Source organism: Podarcis gaigeae, assembly GCF_964106915.1.
Source record: "Podarcis gaigeae genome assembly, chromosome: Z".
NCBI classification, from domain to species: domain Eukaryota; kingdom Metazoa; phylum Chordata; class Lepidosauria; order Squamata; family Lacertidae; genus Podarcis; species Podarcis gaigeae.
This window is the reverse complement of record NC_139691.1, coordinates 3,489,197-3,515,723: the sequence shown is the minus strand read 5'-3', so window position 1 is coordinate 3,515,723 and position 26,527 is coordinate 3,489,197. Positions and strand designations below refer to the sequence as shown.

General features: G+C 45.8%; 1 protein-coding gene and 1 long non-coding RNA gene across 2 annotated transcripts in view; one reads left to right on the top strand and one right to left on the bottom strand.

The window, feature by feature from the left end:
• The window catches only part of LOC310836565, a 108,988-nt gene that overhangs the window by 34,409 nt on the left and 48,052 nt on the right, over nt 1-26,527 (bottom strand). The gene's annotated exons all lie outside the window — the stretch shown is intronic.
• Nucleotides 548-13,710, top strand: PTGES2 (prostaglandin E synthase 2). The gene is made up of 7 exons (XM_083721856.1): nt 548-842; nt 3,996-4,190; nt 4,926-4,981; nt 5,903-6,052; nt 7,564-7,764; nt 9,642-9,759; nt 12,045-13,710. Exons 1-7 carry the CDS (start codon nt 579-581, stop codon nt 12,186-12,188), a joined length of 1,128 nt encoding a protein of 375 aa, XP_083577982.1. The 5' UTR covers nt 548-578; the 3' UTR covers nt 12,189-13,710.

The window sequence follows — 26,527 nt, the reverse complement described above, 5'->3', positions numbered from 1 at the left end:
AAGTAAATCTTATGAGAAATTAGTTTTGGAAAACTGTTACAATGATATACATTGAAACTCAGCCAGGGGGATTCGAGGAATGTTAACAAAAGTGGAATTATTACAGTTAGGATTTATGTTTGTTTGTGTTTGTTATTAATTTGGAAAATTCAATTAAAAATTTTTGGGGGGTGAAAAAGAATGTCATTTTCTTTTTCTGCATTATATTTCAGATCTCTTTCTGTATTTTTTTTTTCATTTTAGTTTTTAACTTGTGAACCACGCAGAGGACTTTTGTCGTTAGGTGGAATATGAATGAATATTGGAAAGAAATAAACAAATGATGGGAAGAACCACGCTGAGAAACCCAACTGAGCGATAAACCCAATTCGATACATTACTGCGCAGCGCGGCGCATGCGATGCAATGCGATTAAAAAAATAAAAAAATCAGTGTAGGGCTACGCACGTGCATTTCAGGCCGGAGCTTCAAAAATCTTGCAAATCTGGCAGGGGCTCTGTCTCTTTAAATCCCCTTTTGTTATATTCCTAAACTTCGGGACCCTCCCGCGCCGCTTTTTTTCCCTCCGGAGAGCGAAGATGGCAGCGTCTTGCTGCGGCAGCTGCGTGAAGGGCTTCTGCCAAATTGCACGAAGGGGTCTCCTGGTCTCCGTGGGGGCCGGGAGCCGGGGCCGTTTCATCGCCTCCTCCGGCGCGGGCAGCTATGGGCGAGGCTGGCCCGGGGCAGGGAGACCCCTTCTGCTGGGGGCCGTCTTTGCCCTTGGGGGCGCCTTTGGCGCTTACCGGACCCTCCAGCGCCGCTTCCGAGGCCAGAAGCCTCTCGCGAGGCAAGAGGCGTCCAAGGTGAGGCGGGGAAGGGAAGCAGAAAGGGCCTCTCCTCCGGGGAAGGTTTCTGCCGGCGACTCTTTCGTCGCGGCTCCTGAATGGCAGCGGGTTGGGCTAGATGACCACTGGGGGTACCCCTTCCAGACTCCGCAGTTTTGTGAAGCTCCCTACAGCTGGAAGCTGGCTTGGAGCGGCCTGCTCTGGCTGGCAATGCGTTTGGCACCAGCTTGGCCGCACGTGCAGTGCAGTGCATAATAATATACGCAGTGCTTTTTTTCCTGGGGGGACGCAGGGGTACACATACCCCTAAACATTTTGGGAATCTTTGTATTTTTTGTCCATTTACTGTATTTATTTCCCCCGATTTGAAGTATAAAATTGTGGTTTTCTTGAGTCAAAATGAGAGTACCCCTAAATATATATATATATATTAGAAAAAAGCGCTAATAATATGTACCTAAAGCCCAGTGGCATAGCGTGGGGGGTGCAGGGGGGGCCGGCCGCACCGGGCGCAACATCTGGGGGTTAGGGTTAGGGGGCGCAAATCCACGGGTTAGGGGGCGCAAATCCACGGATTAGGGGGCGCAAATTACTTGCCTTGCCTCGGGTGCTGACAACCCACGCTACGCCACTGCTAAAGCCTCTTGCTTCTCTGGGTGGAGGACAGAAAGAGAGGCAAGGGAGGGTGTCTAGAAGTTTCTACTTTAATATGGGTGAAATTCACATTCATTCGTCCACCCACTTTTGCCTAAGGCTCTGCCTGCATGTGGCCCTTAGAAAGTTGCCCATGTGGAATTGTGGCCCTTGGGTCCACAGTGGCTGGCAGCAATGGCTCTGTTTCAGAGCAGGAGACATTCCCAGTTTGGAATTGCCACTGTGGATTGAACCTGGGTCACAGCCCGGCCTAAGGTGGGTCATAGGAGCAGAACGACCACCATACAGCTATATGTGGAGAAAGGTGTTTGGGCTAAATAAGGGTTCTGGGTCTGCAAAGGTTGCAAATTGCTAACCCAACCTATTGGTGGCCTTCAGCCAGTGAGTTTGGCTTGCAGACTGATCTCAGGTTGTTAGCAACAGCAGCATCACTGATAACATACTAATAAATGTATAAGTAAATTATTTTTTAAAATATTTTTCTGCTAGTTTAAAATTCTTTACCTGTTTCTGTGTTGTTTTCTCATGAAAATCATTTAAAAAAAAACAAACTTGCCATCCAGCAGCGCTCTTACCTTGTAAGCAGTTTAAAAGAGCCACCAGTGCAAATTGTTGTGGCTGATAAATAAAAGTGATTCTCCATTGCACCTGGAGGGGAAATGCGGATTCGAAAAGTTTGAGTATGAGGAACCTGATGCTTATTCCATTTATTTGGAATAGGAATAGGGAACAAATGAATGTAAGAAGAGCTGTGCGCAATCTGGCTGATTCCGCATTCCCCTTTATGATGTGTAGTAAGTGGATAGACTAGAGTCAGTCAGTCAGTTTTATTGCACATAGCCAAAGGCTGCCGCAGTGTACACAGAATCATTCAACAATTAAAAGAAAATACACTGCATTAATACAAAAAACTTAAAACATTTATATTATCAAGACATTACTTACTCTAAACAGAGCTATAAAAGTACCTTAATATACTGGTTAAGATAACAATAAAATTTATAGGTTAAAATAATCACATGGCCACTAATATATTAAAAAATAATGTTAATTAATACAATGTGCAATTATATTCGGACTTTGGTGATAAAGATAGAATATAGCTTGATGTAGACAGGGTCAAATAAATTCATCTCCTTTACAGTTGGTGGCTATCTTGGCTATATAATTTGCTCTAATTTTCCTAGCGGCAGTTGCAAAGAGTTCTACACGCCAGGTCACATACTTAGCTGTGTCTGCGAGGAGATATAAAATCACGTCAGAGGGGTTCTGGCCAGGGGACCTTGTCCTTATAGGTGCTAAAAATCGTTCTCTTGCTTCATTATATAAGGGGCAGCACAAAATGTAATGCATGAGGTCCTCTACTTCAGGACATCCCCTAATGCAAACACGTTCGTTTGTTGGTATGCCTCTGTGTCTCCCATCTCTATAAGCAGATAGACTAGAGAAAAGTGTTCGTCCCTCTCTCATCACACTAGAAATTCAGGGTGGGACATACAATGAAGCTGAATGTTCAGGACCACCGGCAGAGAAAAAGAAGTCCATCAGAAGACGGTAATGGCCACCAACATGGATGGCTTCAAAGCAGGACTGGACAAATTCACGGAGGAGAATGCTTTCCATGGCTCCCAGGCATGATGGCTATGCCTTGCTTCCACGGTTGGAGGCACTATTAATAAAAATAAAAATAAATTTATTTATACCCCGCCCATCTGGCTGAGTTTCCCCAGCCACTCTGGGCGGCTTCTAATCAAGTGTTAAAAACAATACAGCATTAAATATTAAAAACTTCCCTAAACAGGGCTGCCTTCAGATGTCTTTTAAAAATAAGATAGATGCTTATTTCCTTCACATCTGAAGGGAGGGCTTTCCACAGGGTGGGTGCCAATACCGAGAAGGCCCCTTGCCTGGTTCCCTGTAACTTGGCTTCTTGCAGCGAGGGAACCGCCAGAAGGCCCTCGGAGCTGGACCTCAGTGTCCGGGCAGAACGATGGGGGTGGAGACGCTCCTTCAGATATACTGGACTGAGGCCGTTTAGGGCTTTAAAGGTCAGCACCAACACTTTGAATTGTGCTCAGAAACCAGTCTCAGGACTGGTGTTGTTATGTGGTCCCAGCGGCCTCTCCCAGTCACCAGCCTTTTGCTTTTGAATGGCAGTTGCTGGAGAATGCCCTTGTGCTTGGGAACGTCTCATTGGGGCATCTGGTTGGCCACCCTGAGAACCAGATGCTGGATGAAATGGACCCCCTTGGACTGATCCAGCAGAGCTCTTCTATTCTTATGTTCCTCAAAGTGGCCTGGGAGGTGCTGCCAGGAAGCCCCCCACCTCAGTAGAGAGCCAAAGCAAGGCTACTCAGGGTAGACTGCCTCTGGCCATGAGGGCTCCTTTCAGCTGTCGTAATAAGCAGCTTTTTGTAGCCTTATTCCTCTGCCTGTGATAAACGCTGCTTTTTTTTGGGGGGGGGAGGTATTTCTTTAGCCAGATTAGTGATGCCCTTGACATCTCTGCCTGTTCAGCTCCCAGAGGAGAACCTGCAGTTGACCCTCTACCAGTACAAGACCTGTCCCTTCTGCAGCAAGGTCCGAGCTTTCCTGGATTATCATGGGCTGCCTTATGAAGTCGTGGAGGTGAATCCGGTCATGCGGAACGAGATTAAGTTCTCTGCCTACAGGAAAGTGCCCATTCTCCTTGCCAGCGCTGGAAGCACAGTGGTGAGTTTCTGGTTTGGCAATTTAAGCTCCTTGGTTTATTTTACCTGGTGTGCCTGTTGCAGGGAGTGCAGAGAAGGGCCTAATATTCTACGGGGATTCATAGTGTGTTTTAATTATGGATTTTTATACTTTATATATTATATATTTCATAATCAACAGGGGTCTTGAACCCTGGACTCCTAAGTCCCAGTCCAACATGCTAACCAATACCACCCCCACCCCCCGCATGATCTTTTGCTTTGGAAGTCTGAAGACAACTTCATTCACCTTTTTTAATTAAAAAAAAATTGTTCAATTGCCAGTGAACAATAACGGACTCGTTTTATTTGGAGCATGTAAGCTCGCATTAATTTTATTGTATCTACCTGATATTATCATGGTGTCTACCAAAGCAATGTAATGCATTCAAATACAGGATCAAAACCCTAAAGCAGAGCTTTCCAAACGTTTCATGTTGATGACACATTTTTTAGACATGTGTCATTTCGCAATACAGTAATTCCATTTCATTAGCAAACTGGAGATTCAATTAACCTCTTTCCATTCCCGGAAGGAGCACAGGGAGTGTTCACACGACACATCTATAAACTGCAGCCAACACACTTAACTTGTTGTGGCACACAGTTTGGAAAGCTCTGCTCTAAAGACAAAACCTCCTCTAGGCTTGGTACCTACATGGACGGATCAAGTTTTTGTGTAACACTGTGCTTCGCTCTCTCTCCCCTCATCCCCCAGCAATTGAATGACTCTTCTGTGATCATCAGTGCATTTAAAAGCTACCTCGTTTCCAGGTAAGGGATTTTAAAAAAATAATAAGATGCTGAGCTTATTACAAATAAAACCATGCTTATCTGTCTACAGATTGGTTTTTGTATCCCTTTATGATGCTGCAGTTTTAGGACTTGCCCCCAAACACAAACTTGTCTGAAACTTGCCCCCCCCCAAAAAATGGGACCTAATCTTCTAGGGTAGAATAAGCTCCGGGAACAAAGGAATAGCAAACGGTCAGACACTTTTTACTTGACTTGGTTTAGTTTTGTACACTGCTAAAACGATCATGGAGACAGAACCCCACCATTCCAGAAGGTCCCACGGATACACACCTTTAACTAATAATGAGGAAGGATTTTGCTGATATGATAAATCTTGTTTTACTTGGGCGCAGGGAGTACTGTTGCACTTGAAAAGTGAAAAATAAAGGTGTGCTTTTTTTTAAAAAAAAGCCATAATTAATTATTAGCTTCACCACTGAATTGATTTGAGGCTGGACCCCAGTTGGGTGTTACCCAGGTTGGGGTTTTGTGTGTGTGCAGCTCTTGAAACTAACAGATTACATTATCCATTTATGAAGCTCAGGATTTTATTTTTTGTTTCTTAGAATTCTTAAGCAATGCTGGGTACTTTCAGCTAGTCGGCTATATATTTTGGAAGGCTCACTTGTACGGACACCATTTTGAACCAATATGGCAGACGGAACCTTTCAAAACAGCAATGATTCTCTTGTTGTTTCTTCAAGTTTTTGAGCAACACTAGGCACTTTCTGTTGGTGCCCAGAAATGATTGGTCAGAATTAGTCTAACTTAGCCATTGTCTTATTTCAGGAGGTGTTCTTATTGAACCCCTCTCCTTCTGCCACTGCCTCGTCATAGGATGTGCAGGATGGAATATAAAGGTGTGTGGTTGTTCTTTGACTTCTGCTTTTATTTCCCTAGGAGGAGTTTGGACGAGATTATGTCATACTACCCTGCTATGAAAGCCACAAATGACCGGGGCAAGGAGGTGATTGAGTATGGCAACAAATACTGGCTTATGCTGAATGAAAAGGAGACTCGGAATCTTTATCCTGTCAAGGAAGCAAGGGTGTAGGTATTAACACAGAGACCCTTCCTTGGACAGCACGGTCTTGATCCTGCTGCCCCATGGCCACTATTGTATAAGGAAAAACAGTTATGCAAGCTGTCCTTTTGATTATCTCTGTGTTCAGAAAAGTATGGGAGTCCCCACCCAAATGATCACTTCAGAATATGAGTGGGGATGGTTTGATTGCATGCTATCCTGTCCCAAAAATCAGCTTATTGGAGAAAAATGTTATACAGTGGTACCTTGGGTTACATACACTTCAGGTTACAGACTCCGCTAACCCAGAAATAGTGCTTCAGGTTAAGAACTTTGCTTCAGGATGAGAACAGAAATCGTGCTCCAGCGGCGTGGCAGCAGCAGGAGGCCCCATTAGCTAAAGTGGTCTTCAGGTTAAGAACAGTTTCAGGTTAAGTACGGATCTCCGGAACGAATTAAGTACTTAACCCGAGGTACCACTGTACTAGGATCCTTCTCAGCAGGCTTCCAGCTGATGTGGGAAATTCTTGACACAGATGAGCATATGATATCAGCAATTGTGCTGGGGTGTAAGGATTCCTGGAACCCCTGAGGTATCCTGCATCCAAGTTGTTCTGGGCTTTGTAAATCAATACAAGAACCTTGAACCTGACTTGGTAGCAAATGGGCAGCTGGAGCAGCTGCTTTAACAGTGGTATTGCATGTTCTCACAACTAGAAGCTCCCATCAGCAATCTGGCTGCAGCATTCTGCACCAGCTGGAGCTTCTGAAAAAGACCCAAGGGCAAACCCACCATGTGCACCAGAAGCATTTACTGTGTAAAACAATAAGATGGTAAAAATTTGAAATAAAATATATATGACGGTGAACTCAGTAATGTAAAACATTATGTGTATTTTCTTGTACTTGGTTGCCATAGTCCACATGCTCTACTTTTCTATAAACAAATTATTTTGTCTTTTGGAAGCAGATCCCCCCCCCCACTCCCCATCCCAAGTCTTGTGCTGATCTTACAATTTATTTCATAAAATGTGTGTGCAGTTTGATTGTAAGACAAAACAATCTCAGAGTGGTTTAGCTGTGGTCTGCTCTTATCTGTGTTTTGGAATGTGGTGCTGGGATCAGCCACTGTGTTGTTCTTTGGACATTGTTAGACTCCAACTCCCATCAACACCAGCTAGCGTGGCCAATCGCCAGGTTGGGTGGAAGCTGTAATCCCAACAATACCCGGAGACACCATGTTGGCTTCTGATCTGTAGACCCATAGAATTGCAGAGTTAGAAGGGACCCTGAGAACCATCTAGTCCAGCCCCCTGCAGTGCAGGAATAGGCAGCTGTCCCATACAGGGCTCAAATCAGCAACCTTGGTGTTATCAGCACCACATTCTAGCCAACTGAGCTATCCAGGCTAATAGTTCAGTTTTAAGGGACTTTACAACCTGGTGGCGCCATTTATCTCCCCACCCGGCTTTATCCAGCTCTTTGTCGTCAATCCCATGTGCAAAAAGCGTATCGGCTTTTCCTGTCTTCTTTGCAGGGAGGAAATGAAATGGAGGCAGTGGGCGGACGATTGGCTTGTGCACCTCATCTCTCCCAATGTTTACCGCACGGCTGGCGAGGCCCTGGCATCTTTCGACTACATTGTACACGAGGGCAAGTTTGGCACAATCGAAGGTTTCTTTGCCAAATACGTTGGAGCTGCTGCAATGTTCTTCATCAGCAAAAGGCTAAAGGCCAGGTTGGTGCTTCTGAAATTTTAAGGCTCAAGAGTAACATCTCCATTTTATCTTCCACTTCTTGACTTCAAGGACAGCCAGACTGCTGTCGGTTGTTGAGGTTAATCAGGGGCGGCCCATCCCATTTTGCCCCATGGAGAAACCAAGTAGCAATGTAGTACGCAGGAACGCCCTGGCTCTTGCAGAACTTGGTGGGTGCCAATGCGTTCTCTAAACCATGGGTAGGCAAACTAAGGTCCAGGGGCCGGATCTGGCTCAATCGCCTTCTAAATGCAGCCCACGGACGGTCCGGGAATCAATGTGTTTTTACATGGGTAGAATGTGTCCTTTTATTTAAAATGCATCTCTGCATTTTATTTGTGGGGCATAGGAATTAGTTCATTCCCCCCCCCCCCAAAAAAATATAGTCCAACCCCCCACAAGGTCTGAGGGACAGTGGACTGGCCCCCTGCTGAAAAGGTTTGCTGACCCCTGCTGTAAAGCATAACTGCCCAGCTTTTCCAACCAGGGGTGGGGGAAATGAGTGGCCGTGTCACATGCCAGGGGTGGGGGAAATGAGTGGCCGTGTCACATGCCGTGTCACAACACCTCCCTTTTGCCACCGCCGGGGGGGGGGCAGTGGGGCAGGCAGAGCTCTTCCTCTTGAACTTTTGCCACTGGGGTTCCTTAACATGGTTCCCTTTTATGTCCCTTTTATGTGTTTGACAAAGTCATTAACCTTAATATCTGGCACATATTTAAAAAGCAAGGGGCCTTAGGGAGTCTTCCTGAAGTCAGTGAGATGATGATTCATCATGATGTACAGCAACCCTCCAGCTTTATTTTGCTGAGTAATATGGGAACACATTTATATGCTAACTTCTTTATTTACTTGGCAGATTTTGTATCTCAACTTTTTTTGCCAAGACACCCAAACTGCTTTACAAATTTGAAACACTAAAAGAAAATTAAAGTGGGTCCTTTCATGCTGATTGAGAGCCGGTGGTCTGAGCTTGTCTATTCGGTTCATATGTTAGTGGTCTTAATATTACACCCGATTGCCTCTCTTTGAATTTATGTTCTTGGCAGGACCTGATGGCTGATCTGTCTTCAGGATCAGCAGTCCCTCTTCAGTTTGCTCAGGAAGGTTCCGTTGCCGTCCCACCTAGATAACCATAAAAGGATCCTAGATGGAATCGTATTCTAGAGTAGACCCATTGCAATCAATGCTCAGGTCTAACCTAAGTCCATTTATTTCAGTGAATCCACTTTGAGTATGACTTAGCCAGAGACAGCCCTTTTTCTGTTATCCTCTTTAAGATTCAGAATCCTTGCTCCTTACAAGGATACTGTGATATTGTCATAATGGGTACATTTGGGTAGTATCCAATGGTAGCCCTATTAAATTAATGGACATTACTAACTTTGGTAAGAACATAAAAGCCTTCTGCCTCAGGCCAATGACCCATCAAGTCCAGCTTCCTGTTCTCACAGTGGCCAACGTTATGTCCATGGGAAACCTGCAAGTGCAACTTGGACAAGAGCACTCCCCTTCTCCAAAACTGGTAACATTGATTAGAGTGGGTCTACTCCAAGTAGAACTTAGTTACCCATAACCCATTATTATGAACTGAATTCCAGTGTGTTAATTTTTTCCGTAATTCGCTCTGGGACTTCCTTTGCCTGCGGGAAGATTTGAAAAAAATCTGATGAATTAACTAAACTGATCGTATGTCTCTGTTTTTAGTTTCGTGGCTTCTTATCCCTAGACTTGGAATCTTAACCAAAAAAAAAGTTTGCTGTTTTGCAAGCTGTATCTAAAGTTGAAGAAATGTGAATGAAGGAAATTCATCAGTTGTGGAAGCTTTAAAGCCACACCCCCCCCTTTCTCTCTCTGCAGGCACCACCTGCAGGATAATGTCAGAGAAGACTTGTACAAAGCAGTGGACGACTGGGTGGAAGCTGTCGGCCACCACAGGATGTTCATGGGCGGATCCCAGCCAAACCTTGCAGATCTGGTAAGAACCTGGCAAGTGGCCATTGGAAACCACCACCATTCTGGGGAGGAATGGTGGCAGGCTAGTCATTGACTGCTGACACTCCCATTGTTGTTTAGTCGTTTAGTCGTGTCCGACCCTTCGTGACCCCCTGGACCAGAGCACGCCAGGCCCTCCTGTCTTCCACTGCCTCCCACAGTTTGGTCAAACTCATGCTGGTAGCTTCGAGAACACTGTCCCACCATCTCGTCCTCTGTCGCCCCCTTCTCCTTGCGCCCTCCATCTTTCCCACCATCAGGGTCTTTTCCAGGGAGTCTTCTCTTCTCCTGAGGTGGCCAAAGTCTTGGAGCCTCAGCTTCAGGATCTGTCCTTCCAGTGAGCACTCAGGGCTGATTTCCTTCAGAATGGAAAGGTTTGATCTTCTTGCAGTCCATGGGACTCTCAAGAGTCTCCTCCAGCACCATAGAGATAATTATACAGTGATTAAAGGCAACCAAGGTATAAATCTTGATTGCCAAAACTCCCTTTTGAGATAGTGGAAACAGAGATTAACCGCTCATGCTCAGAAGACCACCACACTGGGAACAAATAAGTTTTCAGTGCAGGAGAAGTGCGGGAGTAGCGATTTTGTCCAGTGACACTCATTGTGTCATCCCATCCCCCAGCGGTGAATGAAATTTAGTGAGACATGCCGGTATATCAGACAAAAAGCCACGGTTCCGAATAATACAACAGGTACTTCTATGTGAGAGAGAAAACAGGTCAGAAGTAATAGTAATCCGGAAAACTAATGCAGTGTTCTGCACAGGCTTCTGCCAGCTGGGGGAGGGCAAAGCTCTTAAGGAGGGAGCTGGGCCCCCTCTCAGTATTGGGTGGTAACTTTGCATGGCACTTCAGCACGTCACATGCTGTTGGTCCCCTCAATGGTGGGGGCAAGTTGGCACCTCTGGTTCTGCATATCTGAAGGTGCCCATAAAGGGTCTTCTTTCAGACCTCTGAGTGAGTGAGTGAGTGAGCCTGCCCTCCCTCTGCATCCAGCCTACAGCACAATCAGGCAAGAGCAGAAGGTGACAGGAAGGTGCTGACCCATCTCCTTGTTCTTTCGGTTGCTTGCATGCTCAGGAAAGGCAGGTGTGTGCAGGCCCCAGCAAGGCCCAGAAGGTGATCAGTGGGCCTCCTTCAGGACTTTGGCATCATAGGGTTGGAAGGGACCCCAAGAGTCATCTAGTCCAACCCCCTACAATGCAGGAACATCAACTAAAGCATCCCTGATAGATGGCCATCCAACCTCTGCTTAAAAGCCTCCAAGGAAGGAGAGTCCACCACCTTCTGAGGGAGACCGTTCCACTGTCGAACAGCTCTTACTGTCAGAAATTTCTTCCTGATATTGAGTTGGAATCTCCTTTCTTGTAACTTGAAGCCATACGGACTCCCTTATGCTGGATCCAGTTTAGGTGACACAAGCAGACCATGGCTTAGTTGCCAGCACTGTATTCTGGGCTTGTGTGTTTACTTCCTTGCCTGCTTCAAGGTTCAGTATAACTGCTTGCCGTTGAACTTGAATCAGGGAATGCAATGGTTACTGCAATGCATGGATTGCCTCCAAATCAGAATTGGAAGCCAAGTGGCGTTTCTGGCAAACTCTGCTTTGCTGCAAGCCATGTTTGCCAGTTCGGGCAGGCAGTGGCTAACGGTGGTTGTTGCAAGCGGGGAAGGGCAGGGAGGTAACATTGAGTCCATGAGCATGTGTACCAAGGGGACAGTCACAACTACAAACTGTGGCTTGGCTGCAATGTCAACTCCAAGCCATCCGTTACCACTGAGTTAAAGTTGTGACTAGAAAGATGCAACACAAACTAGGCCTTTAGTAGAAAACGAAAGCTACATCCAGAGAGAAGATGGGATCTGTTCCCTTTAAAACAGGGAAGTTGCTCTCCTTAACTTCAGTTCCATTAATCATGCTATGAAGTAATGTGAGTAATTGACCTATGTGCTGTGAAGGAGGCAAAAGAGGGAGTTGTATTTCCACCACAGGTCTCTAGGGCTTTGAAGCACCCTTGTATGAGGGTACCCCAATAATTACGGGTGTCCAAAACAGGGAATAGGTTGCTGGGGTCCTCATTCTGATCCAGCAATGCTCTTCTTATGCTTCTATGCCCCGAGTCTTTGTCCAGTCCCTCCTTCTGAAGGTGTTCTTAGTTATGAGATGCTGGGAGTTGAAAATGGAAGCTTCTGCGATGCATGTGTTTTCCCACTTGTAGCTGATGTTCTTCTCACCAGTTTTCTTCTCTGTTCTGTCTGCACAGGCGGTTTATGGAGTTTTGCGTGTCATGGAAGGCTTGGAAGCTTTTGATGACATGATGACCCACACCAAGATCCAGCCTTGGTACCGTCGTATGGAGGCAGCCATTGGGCAGTCCAGAGTTGCCACAAAGCACTCCAGATGCTAAAAACAACCCTTACATTGACCAGGAAAAGCTCATAAAGCAAAGCAGGACTTATTTATTTTTTAATTCCAAAGCCAAAAGGGGTGTATGCAATGAGTGCCCACCACCAAAGGGGTCTTGGAAAAAGCAGTGGAACATGATGCATGGACTATTATTTGTAGAAAGCCTTAAGGATATCATACTTGCTGAGTGAATTTTGATTGTTAGGCCCTTACTAGGCCCTTCTGCTTTGGTGGGATTTGACTTTGTTTTTCCAAGTGTCTAAAAGAACCTTGTCTGTCTTGCTTGGTCCTAGAGGAGGTGGAAGAAGTAAGTGTTTTGCTAGGGGTTCATTCTGCTAGTAGGAAAGAGTCTGCTAGTTTGCAGGACATGAGTCCTTTTGGTTGTTCAGAGTGAATAGATCTGAAGCCACACTCTCGTTGCTACTTTTCTCTGGGTCCTGTATGGCATGTGGGAGTTCTCCATTACCAGACAATTGACCCAGAGAGGGTAACACAAACAAATAAAGAACAGTTAGCAAATAGTGTGCAATATTTATCTGAAGCAGCTGCAGGGATAAGGCTGAAGTTTCTGGAAATGTGCCTTTGGGATAAAATAATGGTATTCTAGGAAAGAATGAGAACAGAAGAGCCTTTACTCCTGCTACCCATCAAAGGGATCTGTCAGAATTTCCAGATGAAAGGCAATTCCTTTTTAAATAACGTGTGGGTTGTAAAATGTGGCGTTGGCACACATCTGTGGTGGTCTGCCACGTAAAAGATTGTCTTATGTGGCATGTTAATGTTGGAGAAGGGTTGTAAAGTGTGAAGCATCCCCCACACTTAGGAGGAGCACATGCAAGTTCTGTTCTTAAACCTGTTCAACAGACACGGCACACTTTGCAAAGCCTGGGCAAAGGGTTTCAGTTACTTAGTTCTTTAGAGGGGGGAGGGGGAGGAGAGGGGGATACAAGTGACAGCTCAATTTAAAACTGGATTAAGTTTGTAAACTAGAGTTTCTTCAATGCAATTTGGCCTTTATTCGAGTCAGAGGCATACCTAGGTCCCTTGCACCCTTGGCAAGGAGCTGTCTTGGCACCTCCCCCCCAGAAAAAAAACACTTTACTGCACTAGCCACATGAGAAATTCCTATATTTTTATGAGACCCAAGTACTCAAAGGATCTGGAAGAAGGGTGAGACAAGGATGAAAGGTGCAAGAGCACACAGATGTACACCATACACTCCATAGTCTGATAGGTGATTTTTGCACCTGCAACCCTGGTGGGGGCTGGTTCCACCAATCCTTAGGGTTGTACCACCATGTGCAGTAGGGCTTACTTTCCAACAGATGCACACACAAGGTTGTGCTGCTGTTGACACATGCTCTGCTTTGTTCAGCCTGATCCTGAATCATTTTGGGATTGCAACCCTGGATACGTACTCTGGTGTAGTTTCGCTGCAGAATTCAGATATGCAAACTCTGTCTTGGATGAAAGTATTGGTGTCAGTTGGGCTACTTGGAAATAAAGGTTTTCTTTTGATGGTAGAGCTTTCAGTGTCCTTACTGATCAGCTTCTATAACATGAAGCTAGCACATCTGATTACATTTCCAGACCAAAATGTTCCTACTGGGCTGGTTCCTTGATAAGTGAACAGAGAACTTGCCCCTAAAATGTAACCTGCATTTATTCTTCCAATTCCCTTTTTATCTGGTTTAATGCAGGTATCTTCTGGAGTTAATATTGTATGCTTTCTCATCTCTTCAAAGCATTCTTCCTCCATCCCAGCACTCCAGTCCAAAACACATAGGCTGTATCTTCACATAACGCTAAGCCAAAAAGTGTGGCTTATTTGATGGAACATGCTGCCTGAGCACTTTGCTCCTCTTTGCCATCAGTGCCAAAACAAACCTCAAACTGGTTGGCTTAGCAGGATATCCAAATGGGGATCACTGTATGTTTCATACTGAAACAAACCACCATCATTAGCCAGCTTGAAGCCATGTTTGGTGGTTGGCTTTGCAATCAAGGTTTGTTAGGGCAAAACAAACTATGACCCCCGGTTCATACATTTTTTATTTGTTTGCTTGTTAAATTTATATATCAACTTTTATCCAAAGGTCTCCGGGCAGTTCACAGAATAAAATAACAAGATAGGTAAAGGTAAAGGGACCCCTGACCATTAGGTCCAGTCGTGGCCAACTCTGGGGTTGCAGCGCTCATCTCGCTTTACTGGCGAACCAGAGCAGCGCACGGAAACGCCGTTTACCTTCCCACCGGAGCGGTACCTATTTATTTACTTGCACTTTGATGTGCTTTCGAACTGCTAGGAGGGCAGGAGCAGGGACCGAGCAATGGGAGCTCACCCCGTCACGGGGATTCGAACCGCCGACCTTCTGATCGGCATGTCCTAGGCTCTGTGGTTTAACCCACAGCGCCACCCGTGTCCCTATAAAAATAACAAGATAAAACACAGTAAATAATTAAACCAAAGCAACAAAACAATACCCACCCCGCTTCCCGCAGATACACTTAAAAGGCTGTAGGCCAAAGGCCTGGTTGAAGAGGAATGTTTTCACCGGGCGCCTAAAAATATATAATGAAGTTGCCAGGGAACATTCCACAAACGGGGAGCCACTATAGAAAAGGTCCATTCTCATGTTGCCACCCTCCAGACCTCACGTGGAGGAGACACATGAATAATGGACTTAGATTATGAACACAGAATCCAGTTTATATGGGGAGAGACAGTCCTTAAGGTATTGCGGTCCAGAGTTGTTAAAGGCTTTATAGGTCAAAACCAACATTTTGAATTTGCTTGGAAACTGCTTGGCAGCTGGTGCAGTTGGACCAGGGTTGGTGTAATATGCTCAAACCGTCTTTCCCTGGTGAGCAACCGGGCCACCAAATTCTGCACCAGCTGAAGCTTCTGTACCATCTTCAGAGGCAGCCCTATGTATAATGTGTTGTGGTAATCCAACCTAGAGGTTACCAGAGCATAGACAACAGAAGTTAGACTATCCCTGTCCAGATAGGGGCACAGCTGGGCCACCAGCCAAAGCAGATGGAAGGCACTCTGGGCCACTGAGGCCACCTGAGCCTCAAGCGACAGCAATGGATTGAGAAGTACCCACAAATGGTGTACCTGCTCTTGAGAGGCAGTGTAACCTCATCAAGAGCAGGCCACCTCCCAGCCATCCAGTTTAGGGGAAAGCCTACTAACAGTGTCTCAGTTTTATCCAAATTGTGCATCAGTTTTTTGGCTCTCATCCGGTCAGTTACCGAGGCAAGACACTGGTCCAGCACATCCACTGCCTCACCAGCAGATGTAAACAAGAAGTAGAGTTGTGTGCTGAAATATACTCTGAGCTGAGTGTTGATTTCATGCTCTTTCTGATTCACTTCCTCTGGAGCCAGATTGGGTGGCTCCTGCAGACCAATCAAGTTGCTGCCTTCTAGGATCCTACATGCCTATTGGTCTAAGATCCAAGCTCAGTACATAACATATGCCCTCAGCATATTGCTGATGTACCTCAAAACTTTGGATGACCGCACTCAGCAGTTTCATGTAGATGTTAAATAGCATGGGGTGGGGGATTTAGCCCTGAGGAACTCCACATTGAAAGCCCCATGGGGCTGAAAAGCACTCCCCAACCATCACTCTCTGGGAGTGAGCATCCAAGTAGGACTGGAACCACTGTAAAGCAGTGCCACCAATCCCCAACTCAGACAGCCTCTCCAGAAGGATACTATGATCAATGATATCAAAAGCAGCTGTGGGGTCAAGAATTAACAGTGACCTATTTCCCCAGTTAAACCACAGAGCCTAGGACTTGCCGATCAGAAGGTCGGCAGTTCGAATTCCCATGACGGGGTGAGCTCCCGTTGCTTGGTCTCTGCTCCTGACAACCTAGCAGTTTGAAAGCATGTCAAAGTACAAGTAGATAAATAGGTACCGCTCCGGCAGGAAGGTAAACAGCGTTTCCGTGCGCTGCTCTGGTTCGCCAGAAGTGGCTTAGTCCTGCTGGCCACATGACCCGGAAGCTGTACGCCAGCTCCCTTGGCCAATAAAGCAAGATGAGCCCCGCAACCCCAGAGTTGGCCACAACTGGACCTAATGATCAGGGGTCCCTTTACCTTTACCTATTTCCCCTGTGTCTCTCCCCACAGAGATCACCATGCAAGGTTTCTGTGCCAAAACTGTGTCTAAGCCCCAATTGAAATGGATCTAGAAAATCAGTTTCCTCCAAGTACACTGGGATCTGGCCCCAACCACCTGTTCAAGAACCTTGGTCTAGAAGGGGAGATGAGCAACTGGGGGCTGTGAAGATGCATGCATACTATGCTTTAATAAACCAGACCTTCTGCTTATCATTATGTATGAACACAATATTTCTTCAGAAGCAAGCTTTGTAGAAATCAATGAGATTGCTTTCTATATAAAATACCAGAGTGTGGTGTGTAGGTTTTAACTTTCTGGTTTGCTTGTTTCTGCAATAATTATCTTTTGAGACCAATAACATGAAAGGAAGCAGTGGATTGGGGAAGGGGATGTTGCTGGTTTCTGATGCAGATTTTATATTTTCAAAAATGGTTCCACCCTTCATGGGTGTAGTGGGGGGTGGGGTGGGAAGTTGCCTCCCAAATCAAGTAAGTAAGTAAGTAAGTAAGTAAGTAAGTAAGTAAGTAAGTAAGTAAGTAAATAAATAAATAAATAAATAAATGAAAATACTTAACTAACTGATCAATTGCATTGCAATTAGTCCTGCTCCCAACATAATGCCTCTCCCCCCCCAAAAAAATATTGGCTACGTTAAAATAAAATAAAAAACTAGAAACTTTTCCCCAAAACTTTGTGTGGAATGTAAAGAGTTCTTGAATAAAGTTTCTCAGAATTGCAGTTTCGTCCTAGGTGAGAGGCAGAGACATTATTTGCAATAAAGCGATTTTGCTGCTGTTATTGGAGCTGTTTTCTGCTTACTCAGCAACAAAACAGCAACATTAATGTTTAGTATTTGCAGTGATACTTTTCTAGAAAAAAAGGTGCCACAACTCACCATGACTCATGAGAACTCACCTTGTTCTCTTATAATGGCAATGGTGATTACCTGAGAGGTGTGGATCTGAGTTCCGGTGAGTTCTGGCTGGAAAAAAAGCCCTGAGTATTTGCATATGTTATTTTGATAATCCTTAACAACAACCCCATAAAGTAGGTCATGGTGCAGAAGAGGGGCTGAGGCTGAATCAAGCTAGAAAATATAGTTGAATAGGAATTTCCTACTAGCTTAATAGGAAGCAATCTCCTACCAAGGAACATAACATAGAAGGTTTAAGCCCCAAACAGCCCTGTGAGGTGGATGAGGCCTATAGGTTAGGTCCGATGGCTACAAGCCATGATGGCTCTATGCTACTACCAGTATCAGAGATGCTTCTAAACACTAGTTAATGGAAATCACTATTGGGGTCAGAGTGCTGTTGCACTCATGTTCTGCTTCTGGAGCAGGACCAGCTGAGGAAATGTTGGCACCTTGGGTGAACCACAAAATGGAGCCCTCTCCTTTAGAGAAAAAGGGTTGAGTGAAGATAGGGAACAAAGTGGGAGGATCAAAATCACCTTTGGTGGCCTTCACTGCCTCCTGGGGGAGCAAGTTCAATAGTCTGACTATTTGCTGCATGAATAAGTGCTTTCTTTTATCTGTCGGAAGTCCTCCAACATTTCACTTCATTGGATGTCTAGTGTCATGCAAGAGGGGCTGCAATGTTTATTCTCAGGAGAGTAATGGCTTAATCTATTAAAAGAGCCCTGCTACCAACTTCTGAAAGCCAGAAGCCTAGGAAGTGCTTGCCCAGTTTTGGAAAGCTGCCAGAGCCCTGCAGCCTCCTCCCCAGAGTCAGTTGCCTCACTTAGCTACAGTAGAGGACAGGGGTAAGTAACCTAAGGCCCAGGGGCTGGATGCAGCCCAATCCCCTTCTCAATCCAACCCGTGGACAGTCCGGGAATCAGTGTGTTTTTACATGCGTCCTTTTATTTAAAATGCGTCTCTGGGTTACTTGTGGGGCATAGGAATTCGTTCATTCCCCCCCCCCCCAAAAAAAATAGTCCGGCCCACTACATGGTCTGAGGGATAGTGGACCCAGCCCATGGCTGGAAAAGGTTGCTGACCCCTGGTAAAGGATCTAGGATCCAGCAGTTTTCCTGCACAGGATGCCATCATCCTGACCTTTAAAGCCCTTCACGGCCTAGGACCCTCGTACCTACGGGACCGCCTCTCCTGGTATGCCTCATGGAGAGCCTCAAGGTCCATAAATGACAACACCCTAGTGGTCCCGGGTCCTAAGGAAGTCAGATTAGCCTCAACCAGAGCCAGGGCCTTTTCAATAGTGGCCCCAGCCTGGTGGAACGCTCTGCCTCATGAGACCAGGGCCCTGCAGGGTCTGATTTCTTTCCGCAGGGCCTGTAAGACAGAGTTGTTCCGCCTGGCCTTTGGCTTGGAGCCAATTTGATTCCCTCCCTCTGTTTCTTTTCCTTTCTTTTCCTTCTTCCCCTGCAGTGAGGCTACATTTTAATATTTTAATGTTCCATTATTTTAATGTTGTATTTTATTCTTGTTTTTAAGTTGTAATCATTCATCTTGTTTTTATTATTGCTTGTAAGCCGCTCTGAGCCCGGCCTTGGCTGGGGAGGGCGGGGTATAAATACAAAATAATAATAATAATAATAATAATTATTATTATTATTATCAAAGTCTGTCCATTTCGTCTGGCTTTGGGAGTGCTGTGCTAGGGATCAGGGGGTGAGATTGGCAATTTTCTTGCTCAGGGTGTTGAGGTGAGGTGATGCAAAATTGAGACAGTCCACTTGGGGGGTGCCAAGGATCACAAAGATGGGAGAGTTGCTGAGTTGCCACAAAATTGAGAAGACCCATAACTGAGAAGATCTACTTGGGGGCAACAAGTTATGGAAGATAGCAAAGTCTGCCCATTTTGTCTGGTTTTGGAAAGCTGTCAGAGCCCTGGCACACAGGTCTCCATTTTATGGAAAATTACAAAGTGATGCTGTCAGAGCACTGGCAGAAGCCTAGGAAGTGCTTGGCTAGCTTTGAGAAGGAACAAAGGGTTTTGGTACCCTGCCAGAGCTCTGCAGCCTCTTTCCCAGAGCCAGACAGCAGTGTGAAGTAGAGGTGTGAAGTAGAGGCCTTAGTCAGGTCAATAAACACCATAAACAGGGGTTGGTTTCACTCTCTACTTTTTTTATTGAAGCTGTCTAGCAGTGAAAATCATGTCCACTGTCCCCCTAGAACAGTGATGGCAAAAGTTGACCCTCCAGCTGTTTTGGGACTACAACTCCCATCATCCCTAGCTAACAGGACCAGTGGTCAGGGATGATGGGAATTGTTGTCCTAAAACAGCTGGAGAGCCAAGTTTGGCCATCACTGCCCAAGGTCAAAATTGGCCTCCACAGTCACTTATAGACTCACTGTTCATAGAAGACAATCTTACTCAGCTATGAGTGATCATAGAAGAAAAAGTAGCAGAGGTGCCAACTTGAATAAAATAGGGGGGCAAGTAAGCCCTGAACTGCATAATTGATCACATGATGTGGTTCACAGACAGTTTGAATGGCAATGCCCATCAACTTTGGGGAAAACGGTCACCTCAAATATTTTATTGGGTGATCTGAAGGCCCCTCAGCAAGGCCCCTGGTTCTGGAAAGGAGGCTCCAGGGCCTACAGCCTTTCCCTTCTTCCCAAAGTTGGGTGCCAATAATTGCCTCCCTTAAGTGGAACCGCCCCCAACTGAACTGTCTGTTTTGTGCCAGCTTGCCTCAACACCCTGTGTCGATCTCCTCTCCGCCTGGTTCAGGGTCCAAGAGTCCTTCTCTCCACTTCCTAGGTATCCCAAAGCCCTTGCACTGCTCTCTCAATGCCATACAAAATGGAGGGGCTTCGGTAATCTTTAATAAAATTGTGCCCTATGCAAGGCCAATATTTGATGCCCTTGAATGGATCTTCTCAGTTATAGATCTTCTCAGAGCCGTGTGCAGGAAAATTGCAGATGTCCCGCACTGCGGCAAGCAAGGCGCCTGGCTCCAGGTAGGAGGTTCCAGGACTCTGTCAGGGTCCTAAAGTCCTTCCCTCCTTCCCAAAGCGTGGTGTAAGACCAATATTTGGCGCCCCCAAGTGGTTTATCACAGTTATGGGTCTTCTCAATTTTGTGAACCTCAGCACCACTTCTGGCTTGAGGGAGGCAGTGCCGGGGCTCTGGCAGCATCCCAGAGCCCTTGTGCCATCCTCCCAAGGCCAAACAAAATGGACGGGCCTTTGTAATCTTCCATAAAATGGCGTCCTGTGGAGGCCAATCTTTGGTGCCCTGGCTTTGGGAAGGTGGTGCCAGGGCTCCGACAGCATCCCAGAGCCCTTGCGCGGTCCTCCCAAGGCCAAACAAAATGGAAGGGCCTTTGTAATCTTCCATAAAATGGCGTCCTGTGGAGGCCAATCTTTGGCGCCCCAGCTTTGGGAAGATGGTGCCAGGGCTCTGACAGATCCCAGAGCCCTTGCGCGGTCCTCCCAAGGCCAAACAAAATGGAAGGGCCTTTGTAATCTTCCATAAAATGGCGTCCTGTGGAGGCCAATATTTGGCACCCTGGCTTTGGTAAAGTGCTGCCAGGGCTCTGACAGATCCCAGAGCCCTTGCGCGGTCCTCCCAAGGCCAAACAAAATGGAAGGGCCTTTGTAATCTTCCATAAAATGGCGCCTGTGGAGGCCAATATTTGGCGCCCCCAAGCGGATCCTCACAGTTATGGATCTTCTCAATTTTGCAGCACCTCAGCACCACTTCCGGCTTTGGGAAGGTGGTGCCAGGGCTCTGGCAGCATCCCAGAGCCCTTACACCATCCTCCCAAGGCCAAACAAAATGGAAGGGCCTTTGTATTTTCCCATAAAATGGCGTCTGTGCGAGGCCAATATTTAGCGCCCCCAAGTGGACGCCTCAATTTTGTGCCACCTTGCCTCAGCACCCTGTAAAGCACCTGGCTCAAGGTCCAAGAGTGCTTACTGCCACTTCCTGGGCATCCAGCTTTGGGAAGGCAATGCCAGGGCTCTGGGGCATCCCTCAGCCCTTGCACCACCCTACCAATGCCAGGCACAATGAAGGCACTTTGGTAATCTTTAATAAAATTGTGCCCTATGTGAAGCCAATATTTGATGCCCCTGAATGGTCATAGATCTTCTCAGAGTCATGTGCAGGAAAACTGCAGATCTTCCACACTGTGGCCAGCAAGGTGCCTGGCATCGGGTAGGAGGCTCCAGGGCTCTGGTAGGGTCCTAAAGCCCTTCTCTCCTTCCCAAAGCCAGGTGTGAGGACAATATTTGCTGCCCCCAAGTGGATCTTCTCAATTTTGCACCACCTAATCTCAGCATCCTGTGCACAGAAACTACCAATCTCCTGAACTGCAGCTAAGCAAGCCCCCTGGCTCTGTGAATAAGGCTTCAGGGCATTGGCAGGTCCCAGAGCCCTTCCATCATTCTCAAAGGTGGGCAAGCACTTACCAAGCTTTGGGAAGAAGACCCTGAAATGTATCTTTGCAGAGCAAGGGCAGTTTTCCTGCGCAGGGTGCCCAGCCAAGGTAAAGCCAAAAGCAGTGCTGAGCTGCCACAAAATCTAGAAGACTCACATGGAGGCGGTAAGTTATGGAAGATTGCAAAGTCTGTCCACTTTGTCCGTGTTTAGGAGGGATGCTGCCACAGTCCTGCTACTGCCTTCCCAAAGCTGGAAGCCTAGGAAGCCCTTTCCCAGCTTTATGGAGCGAAGGGTTCTTGGACTCTACCAGAGCCCTGGAGTCTCCTTCCCAGACCCAGGTGCCTTGTTCAGTGTAGTGCTGGATCTGGGATCCTGCAGTTTTTCTTAACAGGGTGCCAAGCTCAGGTGGCACAAAATTGAGAAGTTCCATTACCAAAAATAACCACTTGGTGGCACTATAGGTACTGTACAGTTGAACTACTATGCTTAATTTTGTTTCTTCTAAAGATAGTTTATGAGAAACTAAGTTGCCCTTCAGCTATGGATTTTTAAGGGCTTCTGTTTCGCTACTTCAGGAGAGCCATCCCCTTATCACACTTCAACGACAAGACATCCGCTAAGGAGTAACCCTACCATAGGCGCCTCAACTGCTGCAACCAAGCTGGTGCCAAACCTATTGCTCTGCTTTCCTTTGGACCACATCAGCGAAGCCCAGAGGAGGGTCTTGTAAGCTCACGACTTCCATACACACTGCCAGACCTGCGCCCCAGAGAGGTCACTTTGGTGTTGCAAATGCAACATAAACATCATAAATAGTGGGTCTTGTACATATCCCTTTGCCTCAGCCTTATCAGCCACCTGCTAGCTAGAGTTACAAGGACAGAAGCAGTGGGAGGGGGTGTGCATGCATTTCACTCTGCTATTTTGCTCCAGGTGTATTGCGTCTCCTAAGGACGGACGGAAGGCTCTGGGCCCCTGCCTCTGAGCTTCCTTCACAGAGCCATGCGCCTTGCTTAGTCGCAGTGCGGTATTTGGAGCACTGGAAGAGTGAGTTAAAGTAAATCAAAATAAGATTTAAAAATAAAAATAAAACAGACACATGAAAAACATTTTAAAAGGCAGAGGAAAACAACAATAACAAAACAAAAAAAATGCAATTAAGGTTACAGAACTATATAGCATATATGTAAATTGATTAAATTTATCAAGATTCAGGTAGGTAGCCGTGTTGGTCTGACGCAGCTGGGGTGGAAATAAAAATTGTCCAGTAGCACCTTAGAGACCAACTAAGTTTCCTCTGGCTATAAGCTTAGTGCATGCACATTAAACCTTATACCCAGACCAAACTTAGTTGGTTTCTAAGGTGCTACTGGATAATTTTTTAATATTTTTTAATTTGTTTCCCTCAAGTATATGTTTGTTCATAGCTTACTATGGTTTTGGTAAATACATTCCAAATATAATTAAATTTGTCCATGCATTATCTTTGTCTGGGTTGCAAGAGTTGTCATGACATCTATCCACAGAGGTCATATTTTTGTCCTTCCAACGTATTAATATCAATCGTTTGGCAGATGTAAGGGAACAGAGAATCTATTTACATTGACCAATTTCAAGCCCCATATACTGTATTAGGTATATAGTTTAAGATTATGTTATCTTCTGAAATTCTTAATTTATTCCCCACAATAGTATTTATGCATTCCAATAGTCCCGCCCCCAATTTGCAAACACCTAACACTGTATAAACATAGGTTTCAAACAAGCATTTTATTGCATCTCCAATGTTTATGCAGTAATGTAATCCAATAAACTTGAAATAAAATCTTTTGTTGTATGAAACTCAGGTTTATAATCTAATGATCTTAGACATGGAGGCTAAAACATTATCCCATTGTTTAACTAAGATGGGGCTTGCTAATTCTTTCTTTCTTTCATTTCTCAAAGTCTGTGCGTCAAATTGATCAATAGACACTAAATATATACTAAAAGTAGTATCTGGTTTTTTAACCTCTAAGGATGCAATCAAGCATTCAAATAACCTTACGTGATTGCAGCTTTGCACAGGTGGGGCAGCGGCGGCAGAATAAAGAAATGGAGAGTGGGTCTTCTCTGCTCCCATTTATCATTTATTTATTTACTTCCCACTGCCCTGTCCACATAAAGCTGTGATCCCATAAGTAAAATATGAATAAGATGATAAGATGTGAGTTACCTGTAGTGGCACTATTGGGACAGGACTTGCAGGGGTTTAAAGTACAGGGTTCAATTGGAACAGCTCTGTCAGTAAAGCATGGGATTCTTAATCTGAGGTTTGTGTCCCACTTTGGGCAAAAGATTCCAGCATTGAAGGGGGTTGGACTATGAGCAGTTCTCAACCTGTGGGTCCCCAGATGTTGTTGGACTACAACTCCCATCATCCCTGACCTCTGGCCTTGCTTGCTAGGGGTAATGGGAATTGTAGTTCACCAACATCTGGGGACCCACAGGTTGAGAAAGGCTGGACTAGATCAACGTTCCCCAAACTAGGGTCCCCACCTGTTTTCGGACTACAACTCCCATCATCTTTACCTAGCAGGACCTGTGGTCAGGGATGGTGGGAACTGTAGTCCAAAAACCGCTGGAGACCCAAGTTTGGGGACCCTGGACTAGATGATCCACATGGTCCCTTCCAACTCTATGATTCCATGATGGATGGTGACTCATCTACATGTGCTCCAAAGCACATGCCCTCTTCTTCATTTACTATTCTCTTTGGAGAACTGGCCCAGAAAAGGAGCTAAGCCCGCACATGAGGCAACTTGCCACAGAGGCAAGAACATTCACATCACATATGATTCTGCAGACCTCTGTTTGAATCTTTACTCAGCCATGAAGTACCGTGGATCAGCGTATGACCACCTCTCCCAAACCAGGCGTACCTCACAAGGATGTTGTGTGGATTAAAAATACCACAAGTGCTGCCCTGGCGGCAGGGGCAGAGAGATTTAAATACAGGTGCAGAATACAGGGAAGTTAACAGAAACTATATAAGAAATACACAAGGGCACAAGGAGAAGGGGACAACAGAGGACGAGATGGTTGGACAGTGTTCTCGAAGCTACCAGCATGAGTTTGACCAAACTGCGGGAGGCAGTGGAAGACAGGAGTGCCTGGTGTGCTCTGGTCCATGGGGTCACGAAGGGTCGGACACGACTAAACAACAACAACATATAAGAAATACAGTGGTACCTCGGGTTACATATGCTTCAGGTTACAGACTCCGCTACCCCAGAAATAGTACCTCGGGTTAAGAACTTTGCTTCAGGATGAGAACAGAAATTGCACAACGGCAGCAGGAGGCCCCATTAGCTAAAGTGGTGCTTCAGGTTAAGAACAGTTTCAGGTTAAGAATGGACCTCCGGAACAAATTAAGTACTGTATGTAACTGTGCGGTATAAGATAATCAACAGATAAAGCACAGCAAGACTAATTGGAAGTCATTTTTAATTTATTGTTTTACAATCGTTCACATCATTGGGAGTATAAGAATTGTGTTGGTTTATATACTGCTACTGTCTGTCAATTTATAGTTTGTTTATTTGATTGTATGTTTGTCTATTGGTTTGTTTGCTTTCCTGGCATAAATGCATCTATGTATTTTAAAACAATAAAGATATGCACATTGCAAACAAAATAATATACATACAGTGGTACCTCGTGTGATAGGAATTTTATGGTCTTAGATATATGGCAACGTTCATAACCACACGTACATAGATCAGCACAGGAAAGCCAACCTGGAACCATTTTGATTCCTAAACTGAGCAAATGTTTCTCTGCATGGTCAAAATGGAAAAGTCTCCCCATTGTCTCTTTCCTCACAAATCCTGTCTTAAGGACACATTTAAGATACAAGGTGTGAGCCTGTGACCTGACCCAGGAAATAAGTATTTTACCACTACAAAAGAATGGCCAGGCTCCCCAAGAAATCCAATCAAGTAACCTGCCAGACAGGAAATAAACAAAGCGACAGGAGAAAACAATATGCAAATGTTCTGTTTTAGACCGCCTTATCTGAGGGGTGGTCTTAGGTTACACCCCTTCTGTGATGACTGCATAATGTTTCTGGGGGTGGTCTTGATCTACAGGGTGGCAATTTCAATAGTCTTTATAAGGCCTTGCAGGCCATTGTTCTAGGTCCTCTTCCTCTCCTGCGTGTGAGGGGAGCACCCTGTTGCAACAGATCAATAAAGATCAAGCTTACTAGCTGCTTTGCTTCTCAATATTCTCTGGTTGGCCTCTGTTATTTTCTCCTACCAATAGGGAACCTACGTAAGGACTCTATATGGGCTCTTGGATACCCCATAAGGGAAAAGGGCATATTTTTATTTACAACACTCGGGTTAAGAACTTAATTCGTTCCGGAGGTCCATTCTTAACCTGAAACTGTTCTTAACCTGAAGCACCACTTTAGCTAATGGGGCCTCCCGCTGCCGCCGCACGATTTCTGTTCTCATCCTGAGGTAAAGTTCTTAACCCGAGGTACTATTTCTGGGTTAGCAGAGTCTGTAACCTGAAGCGTCTGTAACCCGAGGTACCACTGTACATACATACAGAAGGCATGCCCAGCATGCCAATAGCGGACTTCCGAGGTCTTCCGGCCTTTGCCGGACTCGAATTCCCGTCAGCCCTAACCATTGGCCGCGCCGGCTGCGGGCTGATGGGAGTTGGAGTCCAACTCAACAACCGTTGGCAACGTCTCCAGGCCTCACCTCGCGCGCGTCCCAAAACAGGACGCAAGCCGCTCAGTTCCCATAGCAACCGACGGGAGGAGGCGTGGCTCTTGTGACGCCACGCGCGCCC

Excerpts from the sequence above, each read along its gene's own strand:
- PTGES2 (XM_083721856.1), top strand. The coding sequence starts at position 579 with ATGGCAGCGTCTTGCTGCGGCAGCTGCGTGAAGGGCTTCTGCCAAATT. Across the intron at positions 4,191-4,925 it reads CCAGCGCTGGAAGCACAGTG|CAATTGAATGACTCTTCTGT; the intron begins GTGAGTTTCTGG and ends CTCATCCCCCAG. Across the intron at positions 4,982-5,902 it reads AAAAGCTACCTCGTTTCCAG|GAGGAGTTTGGACGAGATTA; the intron begins GTAAGGGATTTT and ends TTATTTCCCTAG.